General features: G+C 41.1%; 1 protein-coding gene across 1 annotated transcript in view; it reads left to right on the top strand.

The window, feature by feature from the left end:
* GLDN (gliomedin) overlaps positions 1-26,729 on the top strand; it is a 64,963-nt gene that overhangs the window by 6,434 nt on the left and 31,800 nt on the right. Inside the window, exon 2 of the mRNA XM_065872583.1 lies at positions 23,580-23,631. Within this exon, the coding sequence (XP_065728655.1) occupies positions 23,580-23,631 (52 nt within the window). The remainder of the gene's footprint in view (positions 1-23,579; positions 23,632-26,729) is intronic.

The raw sequence follows: 26,729 nt of genomic DNA on the forward strand, positions 1-26,729 counted from the left end.
GCATAGGGTTAACCCTGGAGTTTAAGACCTCCCACAAGGAAACAGAGCCCAGGACAGAGCTGCCCTGAGACTGTGGTTTCACTCTAGAGGGAGGCTGTGGGGCTGAGCCAGCCCTTAAGCCTTTGCTCCCCATAAGCTGACTTCCCAAGTCAAGAGCAGTCAGTGTTAGGACAGCTTTTAGCCAGCCATTTAACCCCATATCTAGGCCTTGTTTCACACCCCATCTGTTCTCTTCAGTTGAAGGGGAGAAACATATACCCCATTAGGTCCTGTCACATGAAGTGGACCCTAATGAGAGCTCAGAGGCCTAACAGAGCAGAACAAAAAAAGACTGGGCAGCCAAAGTAATAACCCACACGGAGAGACTGGGAGGTGGGTTTCCGTGGCCTTCCTCATAGCAGCATGTGCATGTGGGCACTTGGGATGTCACACCTGACACTGTGGGGTTAATTTGCATGTTAGAAGCCATTTCCAGGTATCAAGGGTAAGAGAGAATTTGAAGCTACATCTCTGCTAAGACTGTGTCTGGTATTGGTACGGTGAACACACCCGTAAACTTCACTCACGTATCAGGTCATGATGGTATGTGAGGAAGACAGGAGAGAGTTGGCCCCTTAGCTACATCCTTCAGACACTTTCTTCATTGACACATATTTTGCACACATGAAAATAAAGCATTCAGTGTAGATGTACAGTTGTCATGATTCTCTAAGGATTTATGTGAGAAACAAATGGGTCAAGACTGAGCATCTGGACCCGTAGGGACAGGGGAGTTGTGTTGACCACATGAAAGGCATTAAACCATTTGGACCTGCTCTCAGGTCCTGTGGCTATTCAAAAGATCCTAGCTTCTTTCTAGCCAAAGCAGCAGAGGTGAGGGCAACAGGAACAAGCCTGCTGCTGAGCCTTTACAGCCTGAGCAGGATGGACCTGCTTGGGCCTGGTGAATTGTCCACTCTCATCTTTTTCTGCTGTTTCCCTGCTTTTCCTTCAACCTTCACTGCCACTGTGCCAAGGATAAAATGAACTCAAAGTCATGGTCCCCCCCTGGAAAAGTGCCACTCCACTCTGGGGAGACAGCAGAATCCCTCAGACCTGCCTGTCATTTTGTACCACTGCCCACTAGATGACAGGCTGAGAGATCCTTGGGCGGAGAGCCCTGTCGGGGTGAGTTGCAGAACAACTGCTCAGATCACGGGTCTTCCAATGCCAAGGGGCTGTTCATCCTCTGTAAAACCCGTGTCTCAGGATCCATCTTTGGCTGTTCCAAGCTCACCTCCACATGGCGCTACTGCCACCTTCAGCCATTGTGCTCCTGCCCTTAACTTGAGAGACCTGGGATTCCTTTTTCACAGTCAGGTTTGCAGCCCAATTCTCTCTCCCTGATGCTTCCCTGAGGTATGTTGTGGCAGTCGTCTGACCCACGAGTCAGATGGATTCTCATCCCGGGCCCACAGCTTGGTAGCTGGGTGACCTTGGGCAAGTCTTTTAATTTCCCCAACCCTCAGTTTCCTCCTCTGTAAGATTAAGATAATAGTATGCACCTCATAGGGCTGTTAGGAGGTTTAAGGGAAATAATGTAGGTAAAGGACAGTGCCTGGTATAGTCAGATTTCCAGTAAGTGTTCATTGTTGCTGTTACTGAGATTAATCACTATGACTTTATCATGCAGCCCTCCTTGTCCAAAGCCCTCAGTATCTTGTTTCTGGGTTTACTCTTCATCTCCACTTTCTTCAGAATGCCAAGTTGTCTGATCATATGTGCTTTTATCAGCTGCTGCTTCGGGATCATATTTGGCCTTTTGAAGCCTAGGGTGGCGCATCACACCAACCTAAATCATCTTGTCATTGAAAACAAAACAGAATTAGCCTTGATATGGGAACAAGGCTTCTTCAACAGTTCAGGCTTTCCTGGGGCCTCACCCCTTCTTCATGGCCACTGATGACGAGGTTTGACACCCACTAGAAGAGAGTCACATTCACCCCATTTCTGACTGGCGTAGCTGTTGTTAACTCCTGCTGATTCCTGTTGGTGGCAGTCCTGAAAAAAGTTTTGGGTGCTTTCATTTGGAAAATTGACAAAATGTGAGTGGAAGGTAGAGCAAAAAACTTCTAAGAAAGGAGAACAATTTACTTCTTAGGGGTCTCATGTTCTCTAGGATATAGGTACCTATGTGAGAACTATCAAAATAGTCTTTATATCTGATAAAACATACTTATCTGGAAAAAAAGACATTTAAAAAAAAATCTACATTATTCAAACTCTCCTTCCCTCCCTCCCCTCGCACCAGAAAAAATCCTTGGCCAAATCTAGTTGACATTCAAGCTTCATTTACATGCATTTTATCTACAGACTAAAGGTCATGTTGTGTAAAACAAGATGATGATTTTAGGTTGTAATTCTTCTACAAAGGGAGCATTTTTCAGCCCATCAGTTGCTTTTTTTTATGTAGCTCTTTGGGTTTTAATAGCTCTATATTTTAAGTAGATATAATTTACTTCTAGTCTGACTAAAGTTGAGACACAATTTTCTTTACTGAAAGGTAGAGTTAAAACAACAAGGCCAACTAAAGATCACTTAAAATGCAATTTGTTCTGAACACAATAGGTAGAATAACCCCTTCATCTTGCCACTCAGAAAGTTTCTTGTGCTTATCAAAGTGCTGGGAACTTTGGAGATCCTGCATTGGCTGTATGTAAAAACTGAGAAGGACTTGGAAATGCATTGTGGATAACTGTACCCAAGCTAAAATGATGAGCTGGCAGCTGCAAAATAATTCCCCAGTTTTTCAGTAACTTAGTGTGATTGGGGTCTGGAATCCTTTCTCTCAAAGGTAGAAAGGCCTTCTCCCTTTAGGCAGCATTTGAGGACCTTGGAATCAATCCCTGTGAACAGGAAGACCTTTAGAGAAAAATCCTTTACAGTAAGCGTCAGGGCAGTGACAAAGAGAGAAAAGCAATCCTCACTAAAGTGATGAAGGCAGGTTTCATGGAGGAGACAGAACTTGTAATGGGCAATGAAGGGTTGGTGAGATTTGAGCAGGCAAGGAGGGAAAATCATTCCAAGTGCAGGTAATAACTTGAGCCAAGGTCTAGGGACAGGAATGAACGTAGTACAAGGCTTGGAAGAGCAAGAAGCTTTCCTGCACTGGGGAGTTTGGGCTGTGGGAGAGGAATTAAGATGGCTACATGAGAGAGCCTTGAATTTCTACTTTTGAAAAGTTGAGAATGAATCTGATGGGCAATTGGGAGAATTTTTCAAGGGGCAATCATGAAGAATGTGGTTTTATAGGACAGGTCTGTCTGTACAATGCAGGAAGGACTGCACAGGGGAGAGACAAGAGACAGGAAGGAAGTTAGGAAATTATTGCATTAGTCCAGGCAGGAAATGGTTCTGTCTGGCTAAGGTGATGGCATCAGAAATGGAGAAGATATAGATCCTAGAAATACCAAGAAATAAGGATGCATTGAAGTTGGGAACTAATTGGATATAAGAAAGAGAAAGGAGCCACCCGATCCAGATCCGTCCAAAGATGGTAGCATCATGGACAGAATTGAGGAACCTAAAGTGGGTTAGTTTAGAAGTGAGGATGCTAAATTTGTTTTGAGACTGAATATGAGAGGAAAAAGAGGGAAGGAAAACTGAAGGGTAAAAGAATATTCAAGGAAAGGAGAACCCATTTCTTCCAAGAAGAATTCTGTCTTCTCTATGAGAGAGGTCTTTACAAGTCTAAAAATTAAAAGGCAGACCCAAAAGCCTTTATGTGTGTTTACTCCTAGCTCCCCTCTTAGCTATGTGACCTTTAACAGATCACTCAACCTCTCTGAATCTCAGTTTCGTCATTCTTAAGAAGGCAATGACAGTAGTATCTACCTTAGGTGTTATCATAAGGATTCAATTCAATAATCTAGGTGAAGTCCTTAGCATGGTGCCTAGAACTCAATATATGTTAGCTTGTTGTTACTGATATTTACTATTTCTCAAATCCTTCCTTTTTGTGCTTCAGGGACTTTTGAAGCCTTGTAATTAAAACAATGGAGATTGAATCAATAGAACTTGCCAGAGAAAGGGCAGGTTGTAGAATAACTCCAAGGTCTGGCATCTCGGGTGCCATAAGGGAAGCACACAGACTTCTAGAAAGAATGTTATTTCCCAGATAGTCATTTTTATGGTTCATGGGTTCAATATATATGCTTGGTATTGAATTTAGGGACGTTAATTATACTAAGGATAATTTGCAAATATTTTATTCATGTTCAAGGTGAACTCATGCATTTATCCTTTCATAGACCAAATCTTTTTGAACCCCATAGGAACAGCATGTTTGTCAAACCAACAGTTCCATCCAGCCAATGTTCTGATGCTAACATCATCAACAATTATTTTGTGGGTGAGCATCTCAACCCAAGGACCTCCTCTAAATATTTTCTGGGCTAACCACTTGTAGCTATTCTCTGAGCGGAGGAAGGAGGAGACTGAGCAGGGAGTAGGTTGACAAAACATCTTCACAAATGGTTTTGCTATGTACAAAGAATGCCAAAGGGCAGAGTTTGGGATAATGGATTAATTCTTTGTCCATTCCCCCAACATTGGACAAGTTACTTAACTGTGGTTTATGTATACTTTTCTGACTATAAGGTGAAGATAAGAATGCTTAGATAAAAATCAAAAATTAACTGAAGATGCTTGTTGAAGGAAACAATGTGAGCACAAAATATTGTTATTAACAGTTAGTGAGAGATTATTCCAGCAGTACTCCTGCTTCAGAAAACTCCATTAGAGACCTGGGGGAGACAAGTGATTCTTAGCTCACTTCAAAACACTCATCTCTTCCACCTCTAACCTTTTCTGCACTTACTGTCTGTATCGCATAACTAAAACTTTGTTTGTGTACAGTTTTGGTCTCTAATTTGTCATCTTTGGTCACCTTGTCTCTTTAAATATATCTCCACTCTTTGCTAGACCTCTAGTGAGGTATTTGATGAATACCTCTTCACTCATAAAATGCATCCACAACTCAGCAAGGGCAAATATAGACTAAGGTATCTGACAGTCTCTGAACCTAGTTCCTTTTCATACTAAGAGTTTTGGAGGTGTGTGTTAGTTTCGGCATGTAGTTACTGAGCACCTACTATATCACAGGCACAACTGTGGGTGCACAAGAAACAGTATGAACAAACCATGCAAATCCCTGTCCTGTTGGGGTTTATGTTCAGTGGGGGAAGGGGGGAGGAGCCGACAAGAACCAAAGTAAATAAATTATCTGCAATATTAGAAAGTGATGAGTGCTGTGAAGAGCAATAAAGCAGCGTTGAGGACTAGGGAGCAGGAAGGGGAAGATGCAACTGGAAGTCTTCTGGGTGGGGAAGGCCTCACTAAGAAGGTGACATTTGAGCAAAAACTTGAAGGAGGTGAGGGAGTGAGCCATGTGGAAATCTAGGGGCGGGCTGTTTAGGCAGAGTGAACAGCAAGTGCAAAGACCCTGAGACAGGAGAGTATCCCCAGAGCACAAGGAACAGCAAGAAGACTGGGAGAGGATAACTGGGGGAAGGAAAGACAAGAGGACCAGTTCAAGTAGGGCCTTGCAGGCTGTTGTGAAGACATTGGCCTTTATGGGGAGTCTTTGGAGGATTTTAGGCAGAGGAGTGATATGATCTGACCTGCCTTTTCAAAGGATCACTATGATGGGACTAGACTCTCTGTGTGGGGAGGGTGGGCAGTGGTAGCAGGGAGGCCATTTATTTAGCTACTGCAGTGAAAAAAGACAGTGGCTGAGGCCAGGGTGGTAACAGTAGAATGATAAATGGACAGTGTCTAGATATGTCTGATGTCCCGCTGATGGAATTTGCTGACAGCTTGAATATGGGGGGGGGGGGGAAAGGAGCTCAGTGACTTCAGGGTTAGTGGCCAAGCAGTGGAAAGATAGAATTGCCATTAATGAGATAGAAGAACTGCAGATGGAATAATTTTGAGGGGAATATCAGGAGTTCAGTTTGGGGTATGTTGACATTGAGATTTCTGTTAGATGTTCAAGTGAAGATATTGAAGAGGCAACTGAATACCAGCGTCTGGGAGGGAAGGAATTCCAGTTGGAGGTATACCCAGGAAATAGTGGAGATGCTGAGCATGATTATACTCATGACCTGGACACAGGGGGTTTCTAACCAAGAGTCTATCTACTTCTTATTAAACCCAGATTATTTTACTTAAAACTCTTGTATAAACAACAAATTATATTAATTAACTATATTGCAAGCTTTTTGTACCCAGAGATTGTCTTACCTTTTATAAACATAGGGCCCAACTTATCAAGTATTTGTTAATGAATAAATAGGTACTTCTAAGTCGTCAGAAATACCTTGGAAAGAAGTTTAAAAGAAATCTTTCAGGGATTAGGTAATATATAAGTCAGTATAACAGATGCTAAGCGCCTGTTCCAGGCAGTGTGGGTGCACACTGTGGTGATAGGAAAAACAAGAAAGGAGCCCTCAGGGAACTCATCAGCTAGTGGGAGGGGGAAATCCTCAAGCACATATCACAGAACAAAGGATAGTAAGACCCTAAGAGAAGTAAGAATAAAATCCAATGGGCAATCAAGAGAGGTTTCAAGAAGAAGGTGGCATTTGAGCTGAAACTTGGGAGATGGGCAGGGCTTCAGAAAGGGAAAAAGGCCCTTGAATGGCAGGTGGTTCATTTTAGGTGGAGCATGATAGAGGGAGATGTAAGAAATGTCTGAAGTCCTGGCCTTCATTCTTGAAAATTATTTTGAGTATAGAATTGAGAATGTTTCCCTTTTAGTACTTGAAAGATGTCACCCCACTATCTTCTCACTTGCCTGTTTGCAATGAGAAGCCTGCTGTTCTTGTCTTTGTTCCTCTCTGTGGGTTGTGTCTTTTCTTCCTCTGGCTGCTCCTAAGATTTACCCTTTACTGAATGTTTTAAGCAGTTTTATTATTATATGCCTTAGTGTCATTTTCTTCATGTTTCTTTTGCTTGTGTTTTGCTGAGCTTATTGGAAATGTGGGCTTATAGTTCTCATTAAAATTGGGAAATTTTCTGCCATTATTTCTTCAGATATTTTTCTGCCCACCCTGCCAGCCAGGGACTCTAATTACACATGTATTGGGCTACTTTAAGTTTTTCCACAGCTCACTGATGACCTGTTTGCTTTTTAAGTCTTTTTTCTCCATGTGTTCCATTTTGTCTAGTTTCTATTGTTATGTCTTCAAATTCATTAATCTTTCTTCTGCTCTTAGTCCCACTCAGTGTACTTTTCACCTCAGACATTCTAACTTTCATTTCTATAAATTTGAATTGGGTGTTTTTAAATATTTTTTAAATTTCTATTTAACATGTTCAGTCTTGCCTCTAGCTTCTTTTTTTTTTTTTTGCGGTACACAGTCCTCTCATTGTTGTGGCCTCTCCAGTTGCGGAGCACAGGCTCCGGATGCGCAGGCTCAGTGGCCGTGGCTCACGGGCCCAGCTGCTCCGTGGCATGTGGGATCTTCCCGGACCGGAGCACGACGAACCCGTGTCCCCTGCACTGGCAGGTGGACTCTCAACCACTGCGCCACCAGGGAAGCCCGCCTCTAGCTTCTTGAATGTTCTCTTTTCTGCTGAGGAATGAAGAATTCATTCATTCACAGCTTACTGTGTGGAAAGCTATTGGCTATGTGTTGAGGTTATAAAAATAAACAAGATATATACTTCCCTTCCCCGAAGTGCTTACAATTAGTGGGGAACAAACAAGTAACCAGGTGATGACAAGAGTGCCCTGATGGGAGAAGTGAGGGATGCTATGGGAGAGATAAGAACATCTCCAGCCTGAGATGGGGAAGAAAGACTTTTGGGAAAGCGACATCAGAGCTACAGCTAGAATGACATACGAAGTGTGAGAATGACTAGGAGTTTTGCAACTTTTTTTCTGATTGTTAATGTTTCCATTATAATAACTTGGAAAATACAGAAAGATATAAAAACTCTAATTTTAAAAGTGGTTTGCATGTCAATAAGTTAACAAAGCATGGTGACTTATGGAGAAATTACCCTGTGATCCTTTCTGTTTTTTTTTTTTTTTTAATTGCTTAAAAATCATCAGGAGAAGAACAAAAAGAGCCCCACCTCGTTAGTCAGGACTCTGTTCTCAAGATCTGAGTTCATAGGGAGTTTTCTGGGAGAGGAAAACAGAGAGAGAGAGAGAGAGAGAGAGACTGCAGGAACTGAAAGACGCTGGAACAAGCCCTTGTTTTTGATGGTACAGGGTAGAACTTCTCAAAGTGTGGGTGGGGGTCATCTTCATCAAAGAGACCTGGGAGCATCTGTTTAAAAATGCTGATGTCTGGGCTACATTCTGGGTCTGCTGAGTCAGAATCAGTGGAGGTTGAGTCTGGAAATCTGTATGTAGATTACACTCTAGGTGATTCTAATACATCCTAAATTGGAGAATCATTGGCCAGATCAGGTGGGAGAAGATATTAGAGGCTTGGTAGTTTGATATTTAAAAGAGGAGGGCCCAGGAGAGGGTTCAAGATGGCAGCATAGGAAGATCCTGAACTCACCTCCACCCACAGACACAATAAATCTACAACTACATACGGAATAATTCCCTCTAAAAAGGACATGAAAACTGGATGAACAGAGTCTCCAGAACAAAAGGTAAAAGGACAACATCAAGGCGAACAAGAGAAACAGAAATATGGTCATGCCAAGGAAAAAAACCACACCCTAGCCATGGAAATCCACAATCGGGAAGGATCACAAAGGCAGAGTTTTTTCTGAGGAGCAAGGGATTTGAGCTCCACATGAGGCACCCCAGCCCTTAGATCATGCTCAGGAGAGATGAGCACCCAAAACACCTGGTTTTGAAAACCAGCAGGAAATATGTCCAGGAAAATTATGGAACTCCAGAGAACAGAAAACTACGGCTTAAAGAGCTCATGCACAGACTCACTCAACCTGAAAATCAGTGCGAAAACACCAGATTGAAAGTGCCTGGACCATAGGTGAGGGGGACCCACTTACTAATCTTGAAGTATCCGCCAAAGAGGCAGGAACCAGTTGGGACACTGCCCTGGGACTGAGACACTGACGAGAGCCATTTTTGTGATCTCAGGCTGCCTTGCTAATACTGGCACTGGAGGGCACCGTTTCGGAAATCTCTATATAACCTGTTAGCATCAATGGGCATGCCCCACCAAGAGCCCTGCCTACCCCTGTGCCTTGGCCAGGCCTTACAGCCAGCTGTGCAATAACTCATCCACCAGTGCGTGGAAGCCACCGTGGCAGCCACACAGCCATTTCAAGGGCTAGCCCCACCCACCAGCATACAACAGCCACCACAACCAGGCTGCACAACCATTCATGGGGCCAGCTCCACCCACCAATGTACCGCAGGAGTAGCTACAACCTGGACACAACAGGAGGGCACATGCAGCCCACATAGGGGACACCCCTGATTACTGGCACTGGTGGCCAGGTGGGATTGCACTTCTGAGCCTCACAGGACATCTCCTACATAAGACCACTTCTTCAAGACTGGGAAAGGTAGCTGATACATAGAAACAAACACAGAAAATTAGGCAGAATGAGGAGACAGAGGAATATGTTCCAATTAAAAGAACAAGGCAAAACCTCAAAATAGGAACTAAGTGAAATGGAGATAAGCAATATACCTGATCAAGTGTTCATAATAATGATCATAAAGATGCTCACTGAACTCAGGAGAAGAATGGACAAATGCAGTGAGAATTTCACAAAAAGATAGAATATATAAGAAAATACCAAACAGAAGTTGTAAATGAATTGAAAAAAATCCACTAGAGGGGTTCAACTGCAGATTGGATGAGGTAGAAGAAGAAATCAGTGAACTGGAAGACAAAGCAATGGAACTCACCCAAACAGAGCAGCAAAATGAAAAATATAATTTAAAAAAATGAAGAATACCCTAAGAGAACTTTGGGACAACATCAAGTGGAATAACATTTGCATTATAGGGGTTCCAAAAGGAGAAGAGAGAGAGAAAAGGCCAGAATAATTATTTGAAGAAATTGTGGCTGAAAACTTTCCTAATCTGGGGAAGGAAACAGACGTTCAAGACCAGGGAGCCTAGAGAGTTCCAAATAAGATGAACCCAAAGAGACACACACTAAGATACATTATGATTAAAATGGTAAAAGTTAAGGATAAAGAGAGAATCTTAAAATCAGCAAGGGAAAAACAACTTGTTACATACAAGAAGAACCCCATATGACTATCAGCAGATTTTTCAGCAGAAACCTTATTGGCCAGAAGGGAGTGGCATAACATATTCAAAGTGTTGAAAGGAAAAAGCTTCCAATCAAGAATTCTCTACCAAGCAAGGTGATCATTCAGAATTGAAGGAAAAATTGAGTTTTCCAGTTAAGCAAAAGCTAAAGACATTCACCACTACTAAACTGGCTCTATAAGAAATATTAAAGGGACTTCTTTAAGCTGAAAAAATGGCACTAATTAATTATATGAAAACATATGAAAGTAAAAGATTTCACTGGAAAAAGTATTATATAAAGCTGGTGGATAATCACCTATAAAGCAACCAGGAATGTTAAAAAAAACAAAAGTAGTAAAATTAACTACAATTAAAATAATTAGTTAAGGGATACATAAAATTAAAAGATTTAAAATGTCTCATCACAAGTATAAAATGTGGAGGGGTGTAAAAATATAAAGTTTTGGAATGTGTTCACATTTAAGTTGCTACCAACTTGGAACAGACTGCTATTTACATAGGATGTTGTATGTGAACCTCATAGTAACCACAGGGGAAAAACTTACAGTAAATACCCAAAAGAAAATGAGAAATGAATTGAAATATACCGCTAAAGAAAACCACCAAAACACAAGGATAGAAAGAGAAGAAGAAAGGAACAAATAGGAACCACAAAAACAGCCAGAAAACAATTAACAAAATGGCAATAAGTAAATACCTATCAATAATTACTTTAAATGTAGATGGAATAAATTTTCCAATCAAAAGACAAAGTAGCTGAATGGATTAAAAAAAACAAACAAACAAGACTCATCTATATACTGCCTACAAGAGACTCACTTCAGAAGTAAGTACACACACACACTACTCTATTTAAAAAGGATAATCAACAAGGACCTACTGTATAGCACAGGGAACTCTGCTCAATGTTATGTGGCAGCCTGGATGGGAGAGGAGTCTGGGGGAGAATGGATATGTGTATGTGTATGTCTGAGTTGCTTTGCTGTGCATCTGAAACTATCACAACATTATTAATTGGCTACACTCCAGTATAAAATAAAAAGTTAAAAAAAAGTGCAACAAAAAAATAAGAAGAAGAGGTAAGTTTTTTGCAAAAAAAAAAAAAAACAGAAGAAGAAGTAAGTACACACACAGACCAAAGGTGAAGGATGGAAAAAATATATTCTATGTAAATGGAAAAGAAAAGAAAGCTGGAGTAGATATACTCATATCAGACAAAATAGGCATTAAACAAAGACTGTAATAAAAGACAAAGAAGGGCATTAGATAATGATAAAGGGGTCAATCCAGTAAGAAGATGTAACATTTATAAATGTATATGCACCCAACAGAGGAGCACCAAGATATATAAAGCAAATAGTAATGGACTTAAAGGGAGAAATTAAAAGCAATATAATAATAGTAGGGAACTATAACACCCCATTTACATCAATGGATAAACCATACAGAAATAAAATCAATAAGGAAACAGCAGACTTAAATGACACATTAAACCAGATGTATTTTATTTTTTAACATCTTTATTGGAGTATAATTGCTTCACAGTATTGTGCTAGTTTATGCTGTACAGCAAAGTGAATCAGCCACACGCACACATACATCCCCATATCTCCTCCCTCGTGTGTCTCCCTCCCACCCTCCCTATCCCACCCCTCTGCACCGAGCACCGAGCTGATCTCCCTGTGCCATGCAGCTGCCTCCCACCAGCTATCCACTTCACATTTTAGACTAGATGTATTTTAATACAATAGATGCAGAAAAAGCATTTGTCAAAATTCAACATACATTAATGATAAAAACTCTCAACAAAGTAGGTATAAAAGGAACATACCTCAGCATAATAAAGGCCATATATGACAGACCCACAACTAACATCACACTCAACAACAAAAAGCTGAAAACTTTTCCTCTAAGATCATAAACAAGACAAGGATGCCCACTCTAACATAGTATTGGAAGTTCTAGCCATAGAAACTTGGCAAGAAAAATTAATAAAAGGTATACAAATAGGAAAGGAAGAAGTAAAAACTGTCACTATTTCCAGATGACATGATAATATACATAGAAAACCCTAGACTCTATCAAAAAATTGTTGGAACTAATAAATGAATTCAGAACAGTAGCAGGATACCAAATCAATATATAAAAATCTGTGGTGGGAATTCCCTGGCAGTCCAGTGGTTAGGATTCTGCGCTTCCACTGCAGGAGGCCCAGGTTCGATCCCTGGTCAGGAAACTAAGATCCCTCAGAGCTGCTTGGTGTGGGCAAAAAAAATTAAAAAATTAAAAAATCTGTGACATATCTATACACTAAGAACAAACTATCAGAAAGAGAAATTAAGAAAACAAACCCATTAGCAATGCAAACCCAAATCAAAAAGAAGAAAATACCTAGGAATAAAATTAACCAAGGAGGGGCTTCCCTGGTGGTGCAGTGGTTTAGAATCTGCCTGCCAATGCAGGGGACACAGGTTCGAGCCCTGGTCCAGGAAGATCCCACATGCCGTGGAGCAGCTAAGCCCATGTACCACAACTACTGAGCCTGCGCTCTAGAGCCCGTGAGCCACAACTACTGAAGCCCGTGCACTTAGAGCCCGTGCTCCTCAACAAGAGAAGCCACCGCAATGAGAAGCCTGCACACCACAACGAAGAGTAGCCCCCACTTGCCACAACTAGAGAAAGCCTGTGTGCAGCAACAAAGACCCAACACAACCAAAAATAAATATAAATAAAATAAATAAATTTATATTTAAAAAATTAACCAAGGAGGTAAAAGACCTATATGTTGAAAACTGCAAGACATTAATGAAAGAAATTGAAGGAGTCATAAATAAGTGGAAAGATATTCTGTGCTCATGGATTGCAATAATTAATATTGTTAAAGTGTCCAAACTACCCAAAGCAATCTACAGATTCAACGCAATCACTATCAAAATGTCAATGGCAAATTTCACAGAACTTAAACAAATAATTCTAAAATTTGTACAGAACTACAAAAGACCCTGAATAGCCAAAATAATCTTGATAAAGAAGAACAAAGCTGGGGAAGTATCACATTCCCTGATTTCAAACTATACTATACTATACTATACTGATACTGGCACAAAAACTGACACATAGATCAGTGGAACAGAATTAAGAACTAACAAATTAACCTACACATATATGGACAATTAATATATGACAAAGGAGCAGTAGAGAACATACAATGGAGAAAGATAGTCTCTTCAGTAAATATTGTTGTGAAAACTGGACAGCCATATGCCAAAAAAAAAAAAAGGAAGAAAGAAACTAGACCACTATCTTACACCATACACAAAAATTAACTCAAAATAGATTAAAGACTTGAAAGAAAGACCTGAAACCATAACCATTACTAGAAGAAAACATAGGCAGTAACCTGATTGACATCAGTCTTAGCTATGTTTTTGTGGATCTTACTCCAAAGGCAAGGGAAACAAAAGCAAAAATAAACAAATGGGACCAAATCAAACTAAAAAGCTTCTGCACAGCAAAGGGAACCATCAACAAAACAAAGAACAATCTACTGAATGGTAGAAGTTATTTGCAAATCATATATCCAATAAGGGGTTATTTTCCAAAATATATTTAAAAACTCCTACATCAACAACAACAAAAACCTGATTCAAGAAATGGACAGAGGATCTGAATAGACATTTTTCCAAAGAAGATATAGAGAAGGCCAACAGGCACATGAAAAAAATGTTCAACATCACTAGTTATCAGGGAAATACAAATCAAAACCACAATGAGATATCACCTCACACCTGTTAGAATGGCTATTATTGAAAATACAGGTAATAACAAATATTGGGGAGGATGTGGAGAAAAGGGAACCCTTATGCACTATTGGTGGGACTGTAAATTGGTGCAGCCACTATGGAAATTAGTATGGAGATTCCTCAAAAAATTAAAAATACAACTACCATATGACCCAGCTATTCCGCTTCTGGGTATTTACCCGAAGAACACAAAAGCACTAATTTGAAAAGATATATGCACCCCTTTGTTCACTGCAGCATTATTTACAATAGCCAAGATATGGAAACAACCTAAGTGCCCATTGATGAATGAATGGATAAAGAAGATGGAATGGAATACTATTCAGCCATAAAACATAATGTAGTCATGCCATTTGTGACAACATAGATGGACCTTGAGAGTATTATACTAAGTGAAATTAGATGGAGAAAGACAGATACCATATGATTTCACTCAACTGTGAAATCTTAAACAAAAAACCCAAGAAACAAAATAAAACAAACTCATAGATACAGAGAAGAGATTAGTGATTACCAGAGGCGAAGGAGGTTGGAGGGTTGGGTGAAAGTAGTCAACTGTGTGTTGATGGATGGTAACTAGACTTATGGTAGTCTACTCTACTGTATACAGATGTTGAACTATAATACTGTACACCTGAAACACAAGTTTTTAAAAGGAAGAATTAGTTGAATTGTAGGACACTAAGTAAATAAATAAATAAGCGGGACCCAACCCTGGGACAGGTTGCATCCCTAACATCAGGGAGGGGGCTGCAGGTGTTTGATTACGGTGAGGATGAATTTTTTTTCATATGTTTATTGGTGATTTGAAATCATTGTGGGAGATTTTTCATGTTTTAACTCATTTTTTAATTTGTTTTTAAAAATTTTTTCTTACTAATCTACAAATACCTTTTATATAGAAAAGCTATTTGCTTTTAGTGTATTACACACGTTGCAATATTTTTCCCTTAGTAATGATTATAACATTTATTGAGAACCTAAAACTTGCCAGGCACTATGCTAAGAGCTTTACATATGTGTGTCAAAAAAGTCCTTATCCTAGTAACAACCTTATGAGGTAGTTGCTATTATTATCATTATTATGATTATTCCCGTTTTACAGACAGGTCGCTGAGGCTTAGAGAGCATCCTGCTCAAGGACACAGAGCCAGTGAGTGAAGGAATTGGCACTCAGATCAGACTTAGCTGTATCTGACTCCCAAAACTCATGTTCTTTACACCACACCGTTCAGCCCTGGGTGTTATCTTTTAATTTTGTTTGCTGGGGGTTTTTTTGGTGGAGAGTATTTAAAATTTTCCATTTTCATGTAGTCAAATCTATAAAGTCCTTCATTTATGGGTTCTTCTTTTGCTTTTATGCTTAAAATGTTCTTTCCTACTTCAAGTCTCAAGATTAAATAGTTACCAATATTTTCTCATAGTTACATATAATTTCACTTGAAAGCTGTTCCATTACATTTGCATGTGTTTAAAATACACAGAGATAGAGCTTTTCCCCTTTAAGAAACAACTGGCCAGAATAAATTGTACAATTGCTGGGCTTGAAAATAGGCAATTCAATACAAAACAACTTCTTAAAGTTGGATTTGAACTTAGTAACTTGATTTTTAGCTGCTACTTTTTCTTATGACTGGGGGAGAACTGTGTCAGGATGAGATGCAGTATAAGTAGATAAAACATCATGTTGTCTCCATGTTTGGGTCTATCTCCGACCTGGAGGAAGAAAGGTGTGAGCACAGGAGATAGTGGGAGAAGGCGTTCTGAGCCTCCTCTGGGAGTGGCCCATCACTCCTGGTTCTGGAGCTGGGTCAGCATGTTAGCGTGAGGAGTCCAGGCTGTCAGCAGCTCCCAACTAAGCAGGTGACAGGAGGAAATGCAAAAGGACAGGCCATTCCTGAGAGGCAGCTGCCTGAACTGCAGACAGGACAAGGCTGAGAACTGGGGCTTGCTGGCACCTGAGGGGCTTCTGGTGGGAGAAGGGAATGGTTTAGGAAGAGAGTTATAATACCAATCGAGGCTTATATTTAATGGGTTAGGGCAATTATCAGTTTATATCTGGCTATTTCTATAAATCCTACTCTGTTTTACATTTCAAAACTAGTAATCAGGCTTTGATTAAAATAGTATGAATTGACGATTTTTTAAAAAGCAGAATCAGCTGATTTACATTCAAATCATGAGAAATCATGTTTATGTAACACTAGTATGAACACCAAAAAGTTGTTTTTATAAGGACTCCTTCATTTACTCCTCACAGCCACTCCCTGGGGTAAGTATTGCCATGAGTCCTGTTTTGTCAAGGGGCTGGGGAGCTAGTAGGGGATCCTGCTCAGCCAACAAGAAGCAAGTCACTCATCTCCCCCATCAGGTCAGACCTAAAGAAGGCCTCCAAGCACACCTGGGGAAGGAATTGCTCCTTCAGGGACTTCTGTCATGCATTTTTAGGTGTCCCCAGGGTTAATAAATGTCACAGGGCTGTTCCCCCAGGCCCTGATCTGAGCTGAAAGTAATCTTGCCAGAGACATTGGGTGAGGGCATTTGCTGGAACTGCCCCTTCCAACTGGGATTGCTGAGGAGGCCTGGGCCCAGCCTGAGCTGCTTCAGCTTCTGTGACTCTCCAGCCTTTGTGTGCAAGAGGGCTGGCCAAGGCTGTGGGTGGACTCTAAAGCAATACATGTTAACTGTTTGTTCAGCATTTTATTAGAGAATCCAGGCAATTACTGAGGCAGGGTGAGAAAGAGGGCGATGGGAGGCCGCACCGGCACTAGCAATTCAGTTCAGCCCTTGTAAGCTACTCAGGAAAATAAATGCCTTAGGGACAAGTAGTCTGAGACCCCTGCTCCTTGGAGGGCAGGCTGGTCTTCACCTCCATTCTGATCTACTTAGCAAAGCAGGAAGAGCTGGGGAATACCATGTTTTCCCTATGGCATTGCATTTTCATTGATGTTTGAGACTCCTTTTCATTCAGCACCCCAGTCTCTACCTGGCCAACTCAGCCCTAACCAGGTATTTCTACTCAAGACAGCATGAAGTGTTTCTGTTATTTTCTGTTAGCCATGTATCAGGGATCCTATAGGATAACCCTAGCATCTCCAAGCTCCTATTTTCTAAGGATTAGTGGAGTGTTTGCCAAAAAGGTTATCTTAAGCAAACGGGCACAAAGAGAAACAGGTAACCACATGCTAGATGTTCGGTTCCCATATACTGCTGGTCAAAAAAGGAATAATATCTTTGGTTGAAGAGCACATTCCCCTCCCAATTGATTGAGTAGTCAATGATGAAGTATTTATTGAATATCTACTATGTGCTCAATGCCTTTCTAATGCTGGCAAATGGACCAGATTAGTGAATGCGGTGTACAGGAAGAGTACGTCCCTACCAATAGGAGCCCATCTGGTTGAGGAGCCCGAAAAAACATGACAGAGCGTGCCAGCAAGCAGCCATGTGGTGATGCTGCTGGGCTGTAAAGGGGGCAGTTAGTGGGAATGGGTGTCTTTGGGGAAGACTCGTTAGGATTTAGCTGGGCTCCGAGGATACCAGTTTCAACTGACAAGAGCACTCGGCCCCAGGCCATTAGTGTGGGATGGCCAGGGTTTGTTCACTTGTGACAAATGCCTAGACCTTTGGCTGATCTTCCTGTGGGGCTGCAGGAAGAAGGTCGTGCCTCAGTATTTCACCCCGTACATAGCAAACCCCACCTTCCTGTTGGGGTTTGCAGATTGTCATCACCACGTCTTGGTCCCAGTGTGAATTCCTGCCTTTCAGAGGGATGAGTCCAGGGTAGCTCACCGCAGCTTCAGACCCCATGAGGGATTCCGCCAATACCTGTGATCTAACCCTGCAGCAGCTGGGCCACCACATTCATAGCTCAGTGTTTTCTAAAGGATCATTTGCGTACACAAAATAACAGCAATTTGCATAATTAAGGAGCACCATAAAGGGTATTCAGTTGTCTAAGAAAATGGAATTTAAGTTACAAAATAGGTCAGATCTGAAAGGTGACTTGGAATTTAAACAGTGTTCCCCCCAGCAAACCAGAACCTGTACTTGGGGAACTTCAGAGAAGCCATGACAGGACACATATTTTAGCAGTACATAAACTGGTGATGACAGGCAGGTTTGCTCCCTTACTTTTTCGTGAATCAGTCCTGAGAGTAAAAGGTGAGAGGAAGGGAGTTCAAGAGGGAGGCCAGCCAACCACCTGAGGTTTTGTGTTCTGATGATCAGTGGCAGCAGACAGCATTTAGCTCTATTCATTCTGATGAGAAACACTTTTGATTAAACCTTTCTCTTTTGCACAGAAGAGATTTCTTGAAGTTGATGCATAATCAACTGGTAAAAATCTAATATCTTGTTCACATTCAAAGTAAACTAAAGCAAAAATTTGCATTTCCTGTTGAATTTCAGACAATTCCTTTTGCAAAGGCTAAATGGTATGAAAAAGTAGATGCGGAGGAAAAACAGGACTCTATTCTGGAACCAGCTAGGGGAGGCTGGGCCAGCTACTTCACTTGCTTTCTTTGGACCTCAGCTTTCTTATCCCTCCTCCCCTGACTCTAGGTCTCCAGGTGTCCCTCCCCACTTCCTCCCCTGATTCCTCCTGGGAGCAGAGTTTGAAATCATCTATCTAGTCCAACCCTCTCATTTTACAGATAAGTTAACCCAGACTAGCTTCATTCTATTTGTTTTTTTATTTGGAGGGTTGGCAATTTATGTGGGAAAAAGAAAAATCTTATGACTAATGAACAATTTGAAACTCACTAGACAACTGTTCTAGTTCATTCTACGTTCATTTGTCTAGAAGCAACAGAGATCTGTCCAAGTTATTCCAAGTGATGGGGGTTATTGTGAAGGCATGATATTTGGATTCCCGGGAAAGCTGGATCATTAGACCCATCTTTTGGCTTCATATAATGCTTGCATGCTCTCTTCTCTCTCTCTGAATTATTAAAAGCATAGCAAAGTAAAATTCACCCATAATCCCAACGTATCTTTTAAAACAATACAAACTAAGAAATGAAAATCCCCCTTTTATCTCCTAGTCTCAGTCTCCAGGAGAAAAAAAAATCTGTTAATGGTTTGGTTCATGAGCCTTCCAACTTTTCTCTGTGCTTATCCAGACATATCTAAATATTCTTTTTCAACCAAAAAGTTGTATTGTGTTATGTGGCTTGGGCTGCACCTTGCTTTTATCACTTAACAGTATGCCAAGGCCATCTTTCCAGATTAGTACATATAGATCTACTTCATTCTTTCTCATCTGTTTAACAAGTGCCTTACTGATGAACATTTAGATTTTTTGCATGCCTTTGCCATCACAATGTTGCAATAAGCATTCTTGCCCAGATATCCTTGTATAAGCTTCCTGCAAGTGAGATTCCCAGTTCATAGCATTTTCTTTCTCATAGAGGCTGCCAAATTAGTCCCATCTATTTTTAGTTTGAATTAGAGCCAGCTCAAGCCATCTGATGCCAGATTAGCAAGAAGTCCATTACTTTTCTTCAGAGGCCCCTTCCTTGCCCATGAATTTCCTAAGATCCCATGAGTCCTACTGATCCAGTGAGACCAGTTCTGTATCCAGAGAGAAAACTGGAAGGTCTGGTCAGGCCACTAATGGGACCCATTTTTGTAGTCTTTTCTCCCATTGCTGCCATATGTTGTCAAAGCTGAAAACAAGTCCCCATGCCTTATAAGGCATGGCAAAGACCAGTGATGATGGCCAGTGTGATTGGAGCAGAGCAATGGGGGAGAGCATGGGGAGATGGCCTCGAGAAGGGGCAGGGCCACGTCCTGGATGGGTCCTGCCTGACACCCCCAGGACAATGAGCTCTAAGGCCTCTTCCAGCTTCACCATTCTCAAATCCTAAATCAAGATCTAGGAAGCCTTGTATACCAAATATGACTCCTTAATTTGACAAGCTAGATTTTGTGACTTTCAATTTTGACTTTTCTTATTTTCTTCCAAACTCTTAATCATTATTATCAGGGAAAAAAAAAAAAGTTTCTGATTTTCTTATGGCCATACCTTTTCATACCATGTTTTACCTTGGTACAATCTTATATAGACCATGTTTGTTAAAAGAATATTCCCGAGTGAAGATTAACACAATTTACTGGTAAATATCTAAATTAACTTTTAGCATATAAATGAAGCCAAAAGATCAGGGAATGAAAACTCCTTCTTCATCATTTTTTATAGAAGCTGTGCCAACTGCAGACCAGTGATGAGCATAAAAGAGAGAAAGGTTAATTTTCCCTATTGATGCTTCTGTTGTTTCTAACTACTCCTTCTGCTGTGATCCCCCAGGCAACAAATGAAGCATTGTGAAGCCTCTAATGGTCCTCTCAATGGACAATTATACATTTTTTAAGATGATAAATTTTGTAGTGCAGCTGATTGCATTAATTTATGAGCATGACTAAACACAGTGAATCGAAATTTCTTCTGGTTACGTTAAGATACTCATCAGAGCCATAATAGAAAGTGCAGTAAACCTGGAATCAGGAAACCTGGAGCTGAGCCTGTCTTTTCCAAGAGCAAGCTGTGTGACCGAATAAATGACCTCACCTCGCTAAGCCTCTCTGTTGCTATCTGTACAAAAGGGAGAGTTTCACGGCCCAATATACGTCAGCTCAGGGAGTGGCTGTGGCTGGGAGGGAAGGGTGTGTTTTGGGAGGGGCACCTGGGATGCTCTAAAGCCTTGCTTAGCTGAAGGTGGTATATACATGTTTGTTTTATTATTCATCTTTAAACTGTTGGCACACCTTTCATATTTTTGTGACATGTATGATATATTTCACAATAAATTTCTAAAACAGTAAGCACCTGCTGACACACTTCACAAAAAGTAAATACCGTACAAGTTTCCCTCTGGATCTCCTAGCAAACAAAATAAACCTAGGTAGAAGACAAAACAAATTTTCCCTTCAAACCAAAACATGTTCTTTTTACAAAGAGTTTAATTGAGAGAGAAATCAGCGAAAATTTTGAATAAAACAGAAGGGCCAATCATGCTTAGTATAGCTCCCTCTGACCCTGGCTCTCTATTGCTCCTTACTTGAGGAGGGGTTTTTAGGTTTCAGTTCTCCTTCGTAAGTTTCTCTCCAGAAATATTCTAGAAAGTCAAAGACAAAGAGAGAATCTGGAAAGCAGCAAGAGAGAAGCATAAAGTAGCATTTTCGTATGTACTACTTTTTTTATATAAATGAAAAGACACTATACATACTGCTCTGTACCTTGTATTTTTTCGTTTATCTTGGAGATCTTTCAATATCATCTTTATGGATTTAAATTTACTCTTTTTCACAGTATTTCCTTATGTGAATATGCTACAATTTCTCTAACCAGACCTCACTGATAATTATTTAGGTTGTTTCTAGTTTTTGCTTTTGCCCACATTTTTGCAACAACCATCTTTGTACTTACATCTTCTCATGCATATATGAGTGTATCTGTAGAATAAATCTCAAAGTGTAATTGATGAGTCAAAATGTAGATCCATTTAAATTTTAGTAGATATTGTCAAAATGCCATCCAAAGAGGCAGTATCCCTTTACATTTCCATCAGCACAATATGAGAGTGCTACTTTCCTGACACCCTTGTGAGAAGTGCTCTGTTATTCTTTTTATTAGCAAACCTAAGAAGTAAAAATAGTATTTCATAATTTGATGTTTTTCTTCAACTGTAAGTGAAGATAAGGCACTATTTTTTTTTCTTTGAACTTTCTGCCTGGTTCCAATGCCCATTTTCCTTTGTTTTTGTTTTTTTCCCTTTACTTATTGCTTTGTAACAACTCTTTATATACAAGCCCTTTGCAATTATTTTTCTAAGTTTGTGTTTCTCCTTTGTTATTGTTTGTAGTATTTTACCTCTTGCAGAAATTTTTAATTATTAGACAGTTGAATTTATCACATTTTTCCTATATATAGCATGAGGGTTGTTTCTTTCTTAGAAAAGTCTTTCCTACTCTAATACCATTATAAATATTTTTCCCAAGGTTTCCTTCAGTATTGTCACTAGTTTGTTTTTAACTTTTAAGTTTTTGATTAATGGGGCTCACTTAACTTGTTTAGTGTAAGGAGTGAAATAGGGATCCATCTTTTTAATTTTTCCCCACATTTCTATCCATCTGTCTCAACTCCATTTTCCAACTAATAATGTTTCTTCCCACAGTTTTGAAATGCCACATTATTTGGGTCTAAAAATTGCTCTATGTATAAATTTTAAATTCTTGGATGGTAAATTGATAAATTAAGTCATTCCAGGCATATCCAAGGAACCATCAAAACAGTAGCATAAATAGAGTTTGCTTATCATATGCCGGGCCCTGTTGTAAGAGTATTGCATGTATTCACTCATTTATCCACATAACCATGCTTTAAGTAAGGTAGGTACTGTTAACTCCATTTACAGACAAGGACACTGCAGCACAGAGAGGTTAACTAATTTTCCCAAGGTCACACTGCTTGTGAGTGGCAAAGCCATGATTAGAACACAAGCAGTTTGACTTCAGGATTCATGCCTCTATCTGCACTCTCTGCTGCCTCCACAAAACAGAAAACACTTTTGTGTGTGCTTCCTACATGCCAGGCACTGTTCTAAGAGCTTCACATACAACTTCACTAAAGCTTCACAACAATCCTAAGAGGTAAGTACTACAAATATCCCCATTTTACAGATGAGCAAACTGAGGCAGAGTGGAACTATAGAACAGAAAGGGAGGGGGGAATGGTGTGAGCTGAGGCCGGAGAAGGAGGAATTTTGCTGTATCTTCAGAGCAGCAAGGAGTCACAAAAGTGTTTGAAGCAGGACTGACCTGATCAGATTTGGGTTTTGTGAAGCTCATTAGCAGCAGCGTGGAAAATGCATGGGGGGAGGAGTGTAAAGTGGTGTGTGGGAACCAGGTGTCAGGATGGTACCACAATGCAGTGACCATGTATTCCAGGTGGCCATCCAGTGGCAAGTAGGCAGTGTCCACATGGCATGAGAATCACTCCTCTAAGGGCAGTTTCCACATGCCAGACATGGAGCTGCCTAACCCTCAAGACAGCTACTCATATAATCTACAATTTCAGAGGAAACCAAAGTGTCAGGGAGTTAAGTACCTCACCCGTACTCACTCAGATAGTTAAGTGTTTGCTTCTGACTGCTAAGCTCACCAGCCCTCTTTATTCCGACCCACAGATTGAGCCCTTCAGACACTGTGGGGGCCAGCCTGGCTGTAGATTTGGTGATTCCTTCCCCATCCTCGGCCTTCTCAGAGTTTGGTAGAAATCAAGGAGATTCTGTTGACAATGTTGATAGATGAGCTGCAGGTATAAAAAAAATCTTTAGATCCTTTAAGGGTTTCTTTTCAGTTTTAGGTTAACTTTTCCTCGGACTTCTACATATTCTCCTGAAGTTATTTTGTTAATCTTTATCATTGCTTTCTGCTTGTCTGAATAAAGGGCAAGTTCAGGGTCCACTACCTACCATACCGCTATTAATGGTTCTCTCTTCCTGCAGATCCGAGTGATGGTGGACCTGTGCAACAGCACCAGGGGTATCTGCCTGACAGGTAGGCTGGCCGAGCACTGACCAAGAGCAGCTTACACGGGAAACACATATGCTGGCCAAAGGGCTGGGGCAGAATGAACACCTAGGAACTCCTTAGGTTATAAAAATATATGTTGGTTTACTTGTACACCAGATGTTTTCAATGGGCTGAAAATCAATAGTAATATAATTTTGAAAAATAATAATATTTTTGGTATTGCCACAGAAATACAGCCATGGAAAATAACTAGGTCTTGGGTAATTAGAAATATGTGGTACCCTGAACTGAGGTCATTGATGTTTTCCTTATTTCCATTAGTTTTTTAAATGGGAAAAGAAAGGAAAAAGACCTCGCTAAATAGTAGAGAGCTCTTACCAGAAGTAATTATTTCCCTATATCATACATGCAGCTTGAATGGGAAGCTCTAGATGCAAACCGCTAATTAGTTAAGAAAATACTTTTTATGAAGAGTGCTTTGTGTGGTGCCTACTATGTGCTGGGTGGGACTGGAGGTTGGTCATACTCTGTCCCCCTCCACGCAGTGAATCAAGGACAAGTAGAAAGGAGGGAGGGAATTAACCTCAAGGCACATCAAGCCTTAGGACCTGGAATGGCTGGTGGATGGGGCAGGGGAAGAGCACAGTGGTCTTTTTTCTTGTTTTCTTTTGGCTGCTCAAGGTCTTAATTCCCTGACCAGAGATTGAACCCACACCCCCTGCAGTGGAAGCACAGTCTTAACCACTGGACCGCCAGGGAAGTCCCAGGGGAATGGTCTTGATGTGATTATTCCAGAGTCTGAGAGAGACCAGCCTCTTGTCTCAGGGCAGGGACGCCTGCCTCCTGCCCTTCAGAAGCTCATGTGGAGAGCACCTGTGCTGGCCAATGGGCCAGGGACAGAATGAATACCTAGAAACCCTTTAGGTTATGAAAATACATGTTGGTTTGCTTTTACCATATGTTTTTACTGGGCTAAAAACCAATTATAATGTAATTATGAAAAATAATAATATTTTCAATATGGCCATGGAAAATAACTTGATCTTGGGTAATTAGAAATGTGTGGTACCTTGAACTGAGGCCAGTCACCCGATTCATCACCCTCTGCCCTGGCCAGGCAATAACCAGGCCCAAGGATGGGCCTACGGTGCCTGATTTCAGACACTGCATTCCTGCCTCTGAGAAGGGGGTGTAGCATTCTGAGGAAACAGAGGGAAATTATTTTTGCATTAAATGTGTAGTTATGGAGAGGTCCACATCCAGAGGGCAGAGTGGGAAGACCCTGAGCTCACTCCCTCCCATGGACACACCGAAACTACAATTACTTACAGAACAACCATCTCTGAGAACCACCTGAAGACTAGCAGAACAGATTTTCTAAACTAAGAATAGAAAGCAAAGGACGCAGTGAGACAGGCAGGAGTGGCAGAGACACAGTCTAGTCCAACCCACACCCCCAGTGCAGCAACCCACACACAGGAGGGACGTCACAGCCACAGAGATTCCCCCTGAGGAGCAAGGGCTACAAGCCCCACATCAGGCTCCCCAGCCTGGGAGACCTGTACTGGGAAGACAAGCCCCCATAACGCCTGGCTTTGTAAACCAGTAAGGTTTACGTTTAGGTGAGTGGAAGGGCTGTGGGAGACTGAGACTCTCCTGAGGGGCTTTCACACACATTCATTCACTCTGACTCCCAGTACAGAGGCAGCAGCTTGAAAGTGCTTGGGTCACATGAGAAGGAGACTCACTGATGAATTTTAAGGCGTGTGCTGGAGGGGCAGGGATCTGGGGATGGAAGCACTGGCAGGCACCATTTCTGTCACTGTCCATCAACCTGACTAACACTGTGTGCCCCACCCTGACTTTCCCCTGAGGACCCACGCCAGCTGGTCCCTCCAAAACACTTTCTGCCTTGCCCCAACAGCTGGGCAGCCCTGGCTGGCACCAGCATCCCTCCAAAGTGGCTCCCACTCCAGGGGGCCAGCCCCACACCACAGAGCACCCACAATAGTCCCAGACTGGCCTCGAAGTCAGTTGCACTGAGGCCAGTCCCGTGCATCAGCATGCCCACAGCAGTGCTCTGGTGACCAGGGGGGATTGCCCCACTGAGCCCCACAGGACACCTTTCACGTAAGGCCACTCTTGCAAGACTAGGAGATTTAGCCAACATCCCTAATACACAGAAACAAACACAGAGAGTTAGGCAAAATAAAGAGACAAAGGCATACCTTCCAAATGAAAAAACAAGACAAAACATCAGAAAAGGAACTAAATTAAACAGAGATAAGCAATTTGTAAGATAAAGAGTTCGGAGTAATAGTCATAAAGATAACCACTGACTCTAGAGAACAATGGACGAACTCAGTGAGAATTTCAACAAAGAGAAAGAAAATATAAAAAAGAACCAATCAGAACTGAAGGATACAATAATTGAAATGAAAAATACACTAGAATGAATCAATAACAGATTAGAGGATGCAGAACAGATCCGCAATCTGGAAGACAGAATAGTGAAAATCACCTAATCAAAACAGTGAAAAGAAAAAGAATTTTAAACAATGAGATAATTTAAGGGACCTCTGGGTCAAGCATACTAACATTTGAATTACAGGGGTCCCATAAGAAGAAGAGAGAGAGAGAGAAAGGGACAGAAAACCTACTTGAAGAAATAATATCTGAAAACTTCCCTAACTTGGCAAAGGAAATAGACATCCAGGTCCAGGAAGCACAGGGAATCCCCAAAAAGATGAACCCAAAGAGGCCCACACCAAGACACATTATAATTAAAATGTCAAAAGTTAAAGAATCTTATAAGCAGCAACAAAAAAACTAGTTATGTACAAGGAAACCCCCATAAGACTATCAGCTGATTTTTCAGCAGAAACTTCATAACCAGAAGGAACCCCTATGTTCATTGCAGCATTATTTACAATATCCAAAATATGAAAGCAACCTAAGTGCCCATTGATAGATGAATGGCTAAAGAAGATGTGGTATATATATACAATGGAATACTACTCAGCCACTAAAAAAGAATGAGGGCTTCCCTGGTGGCTCAGTGGTTGAGAGTCCACCTGCCGATGCAGGGGACACGGGTTCATGCCCCGGTCCAGGAAGATCCC

This window comes from Phocoena phocoena, chromosome 2, assembly GCF_963924675.1.
Source record: "Phocoena phocoena chromosome 2, mPhoPho1.1, whole genome shotgun sequence".
NCBI lineage: Eukaryota > Metazoa > Chordata > Mammalia > Artiodactyla > Phocoenidae > Phocoena > Phocoena phocoena.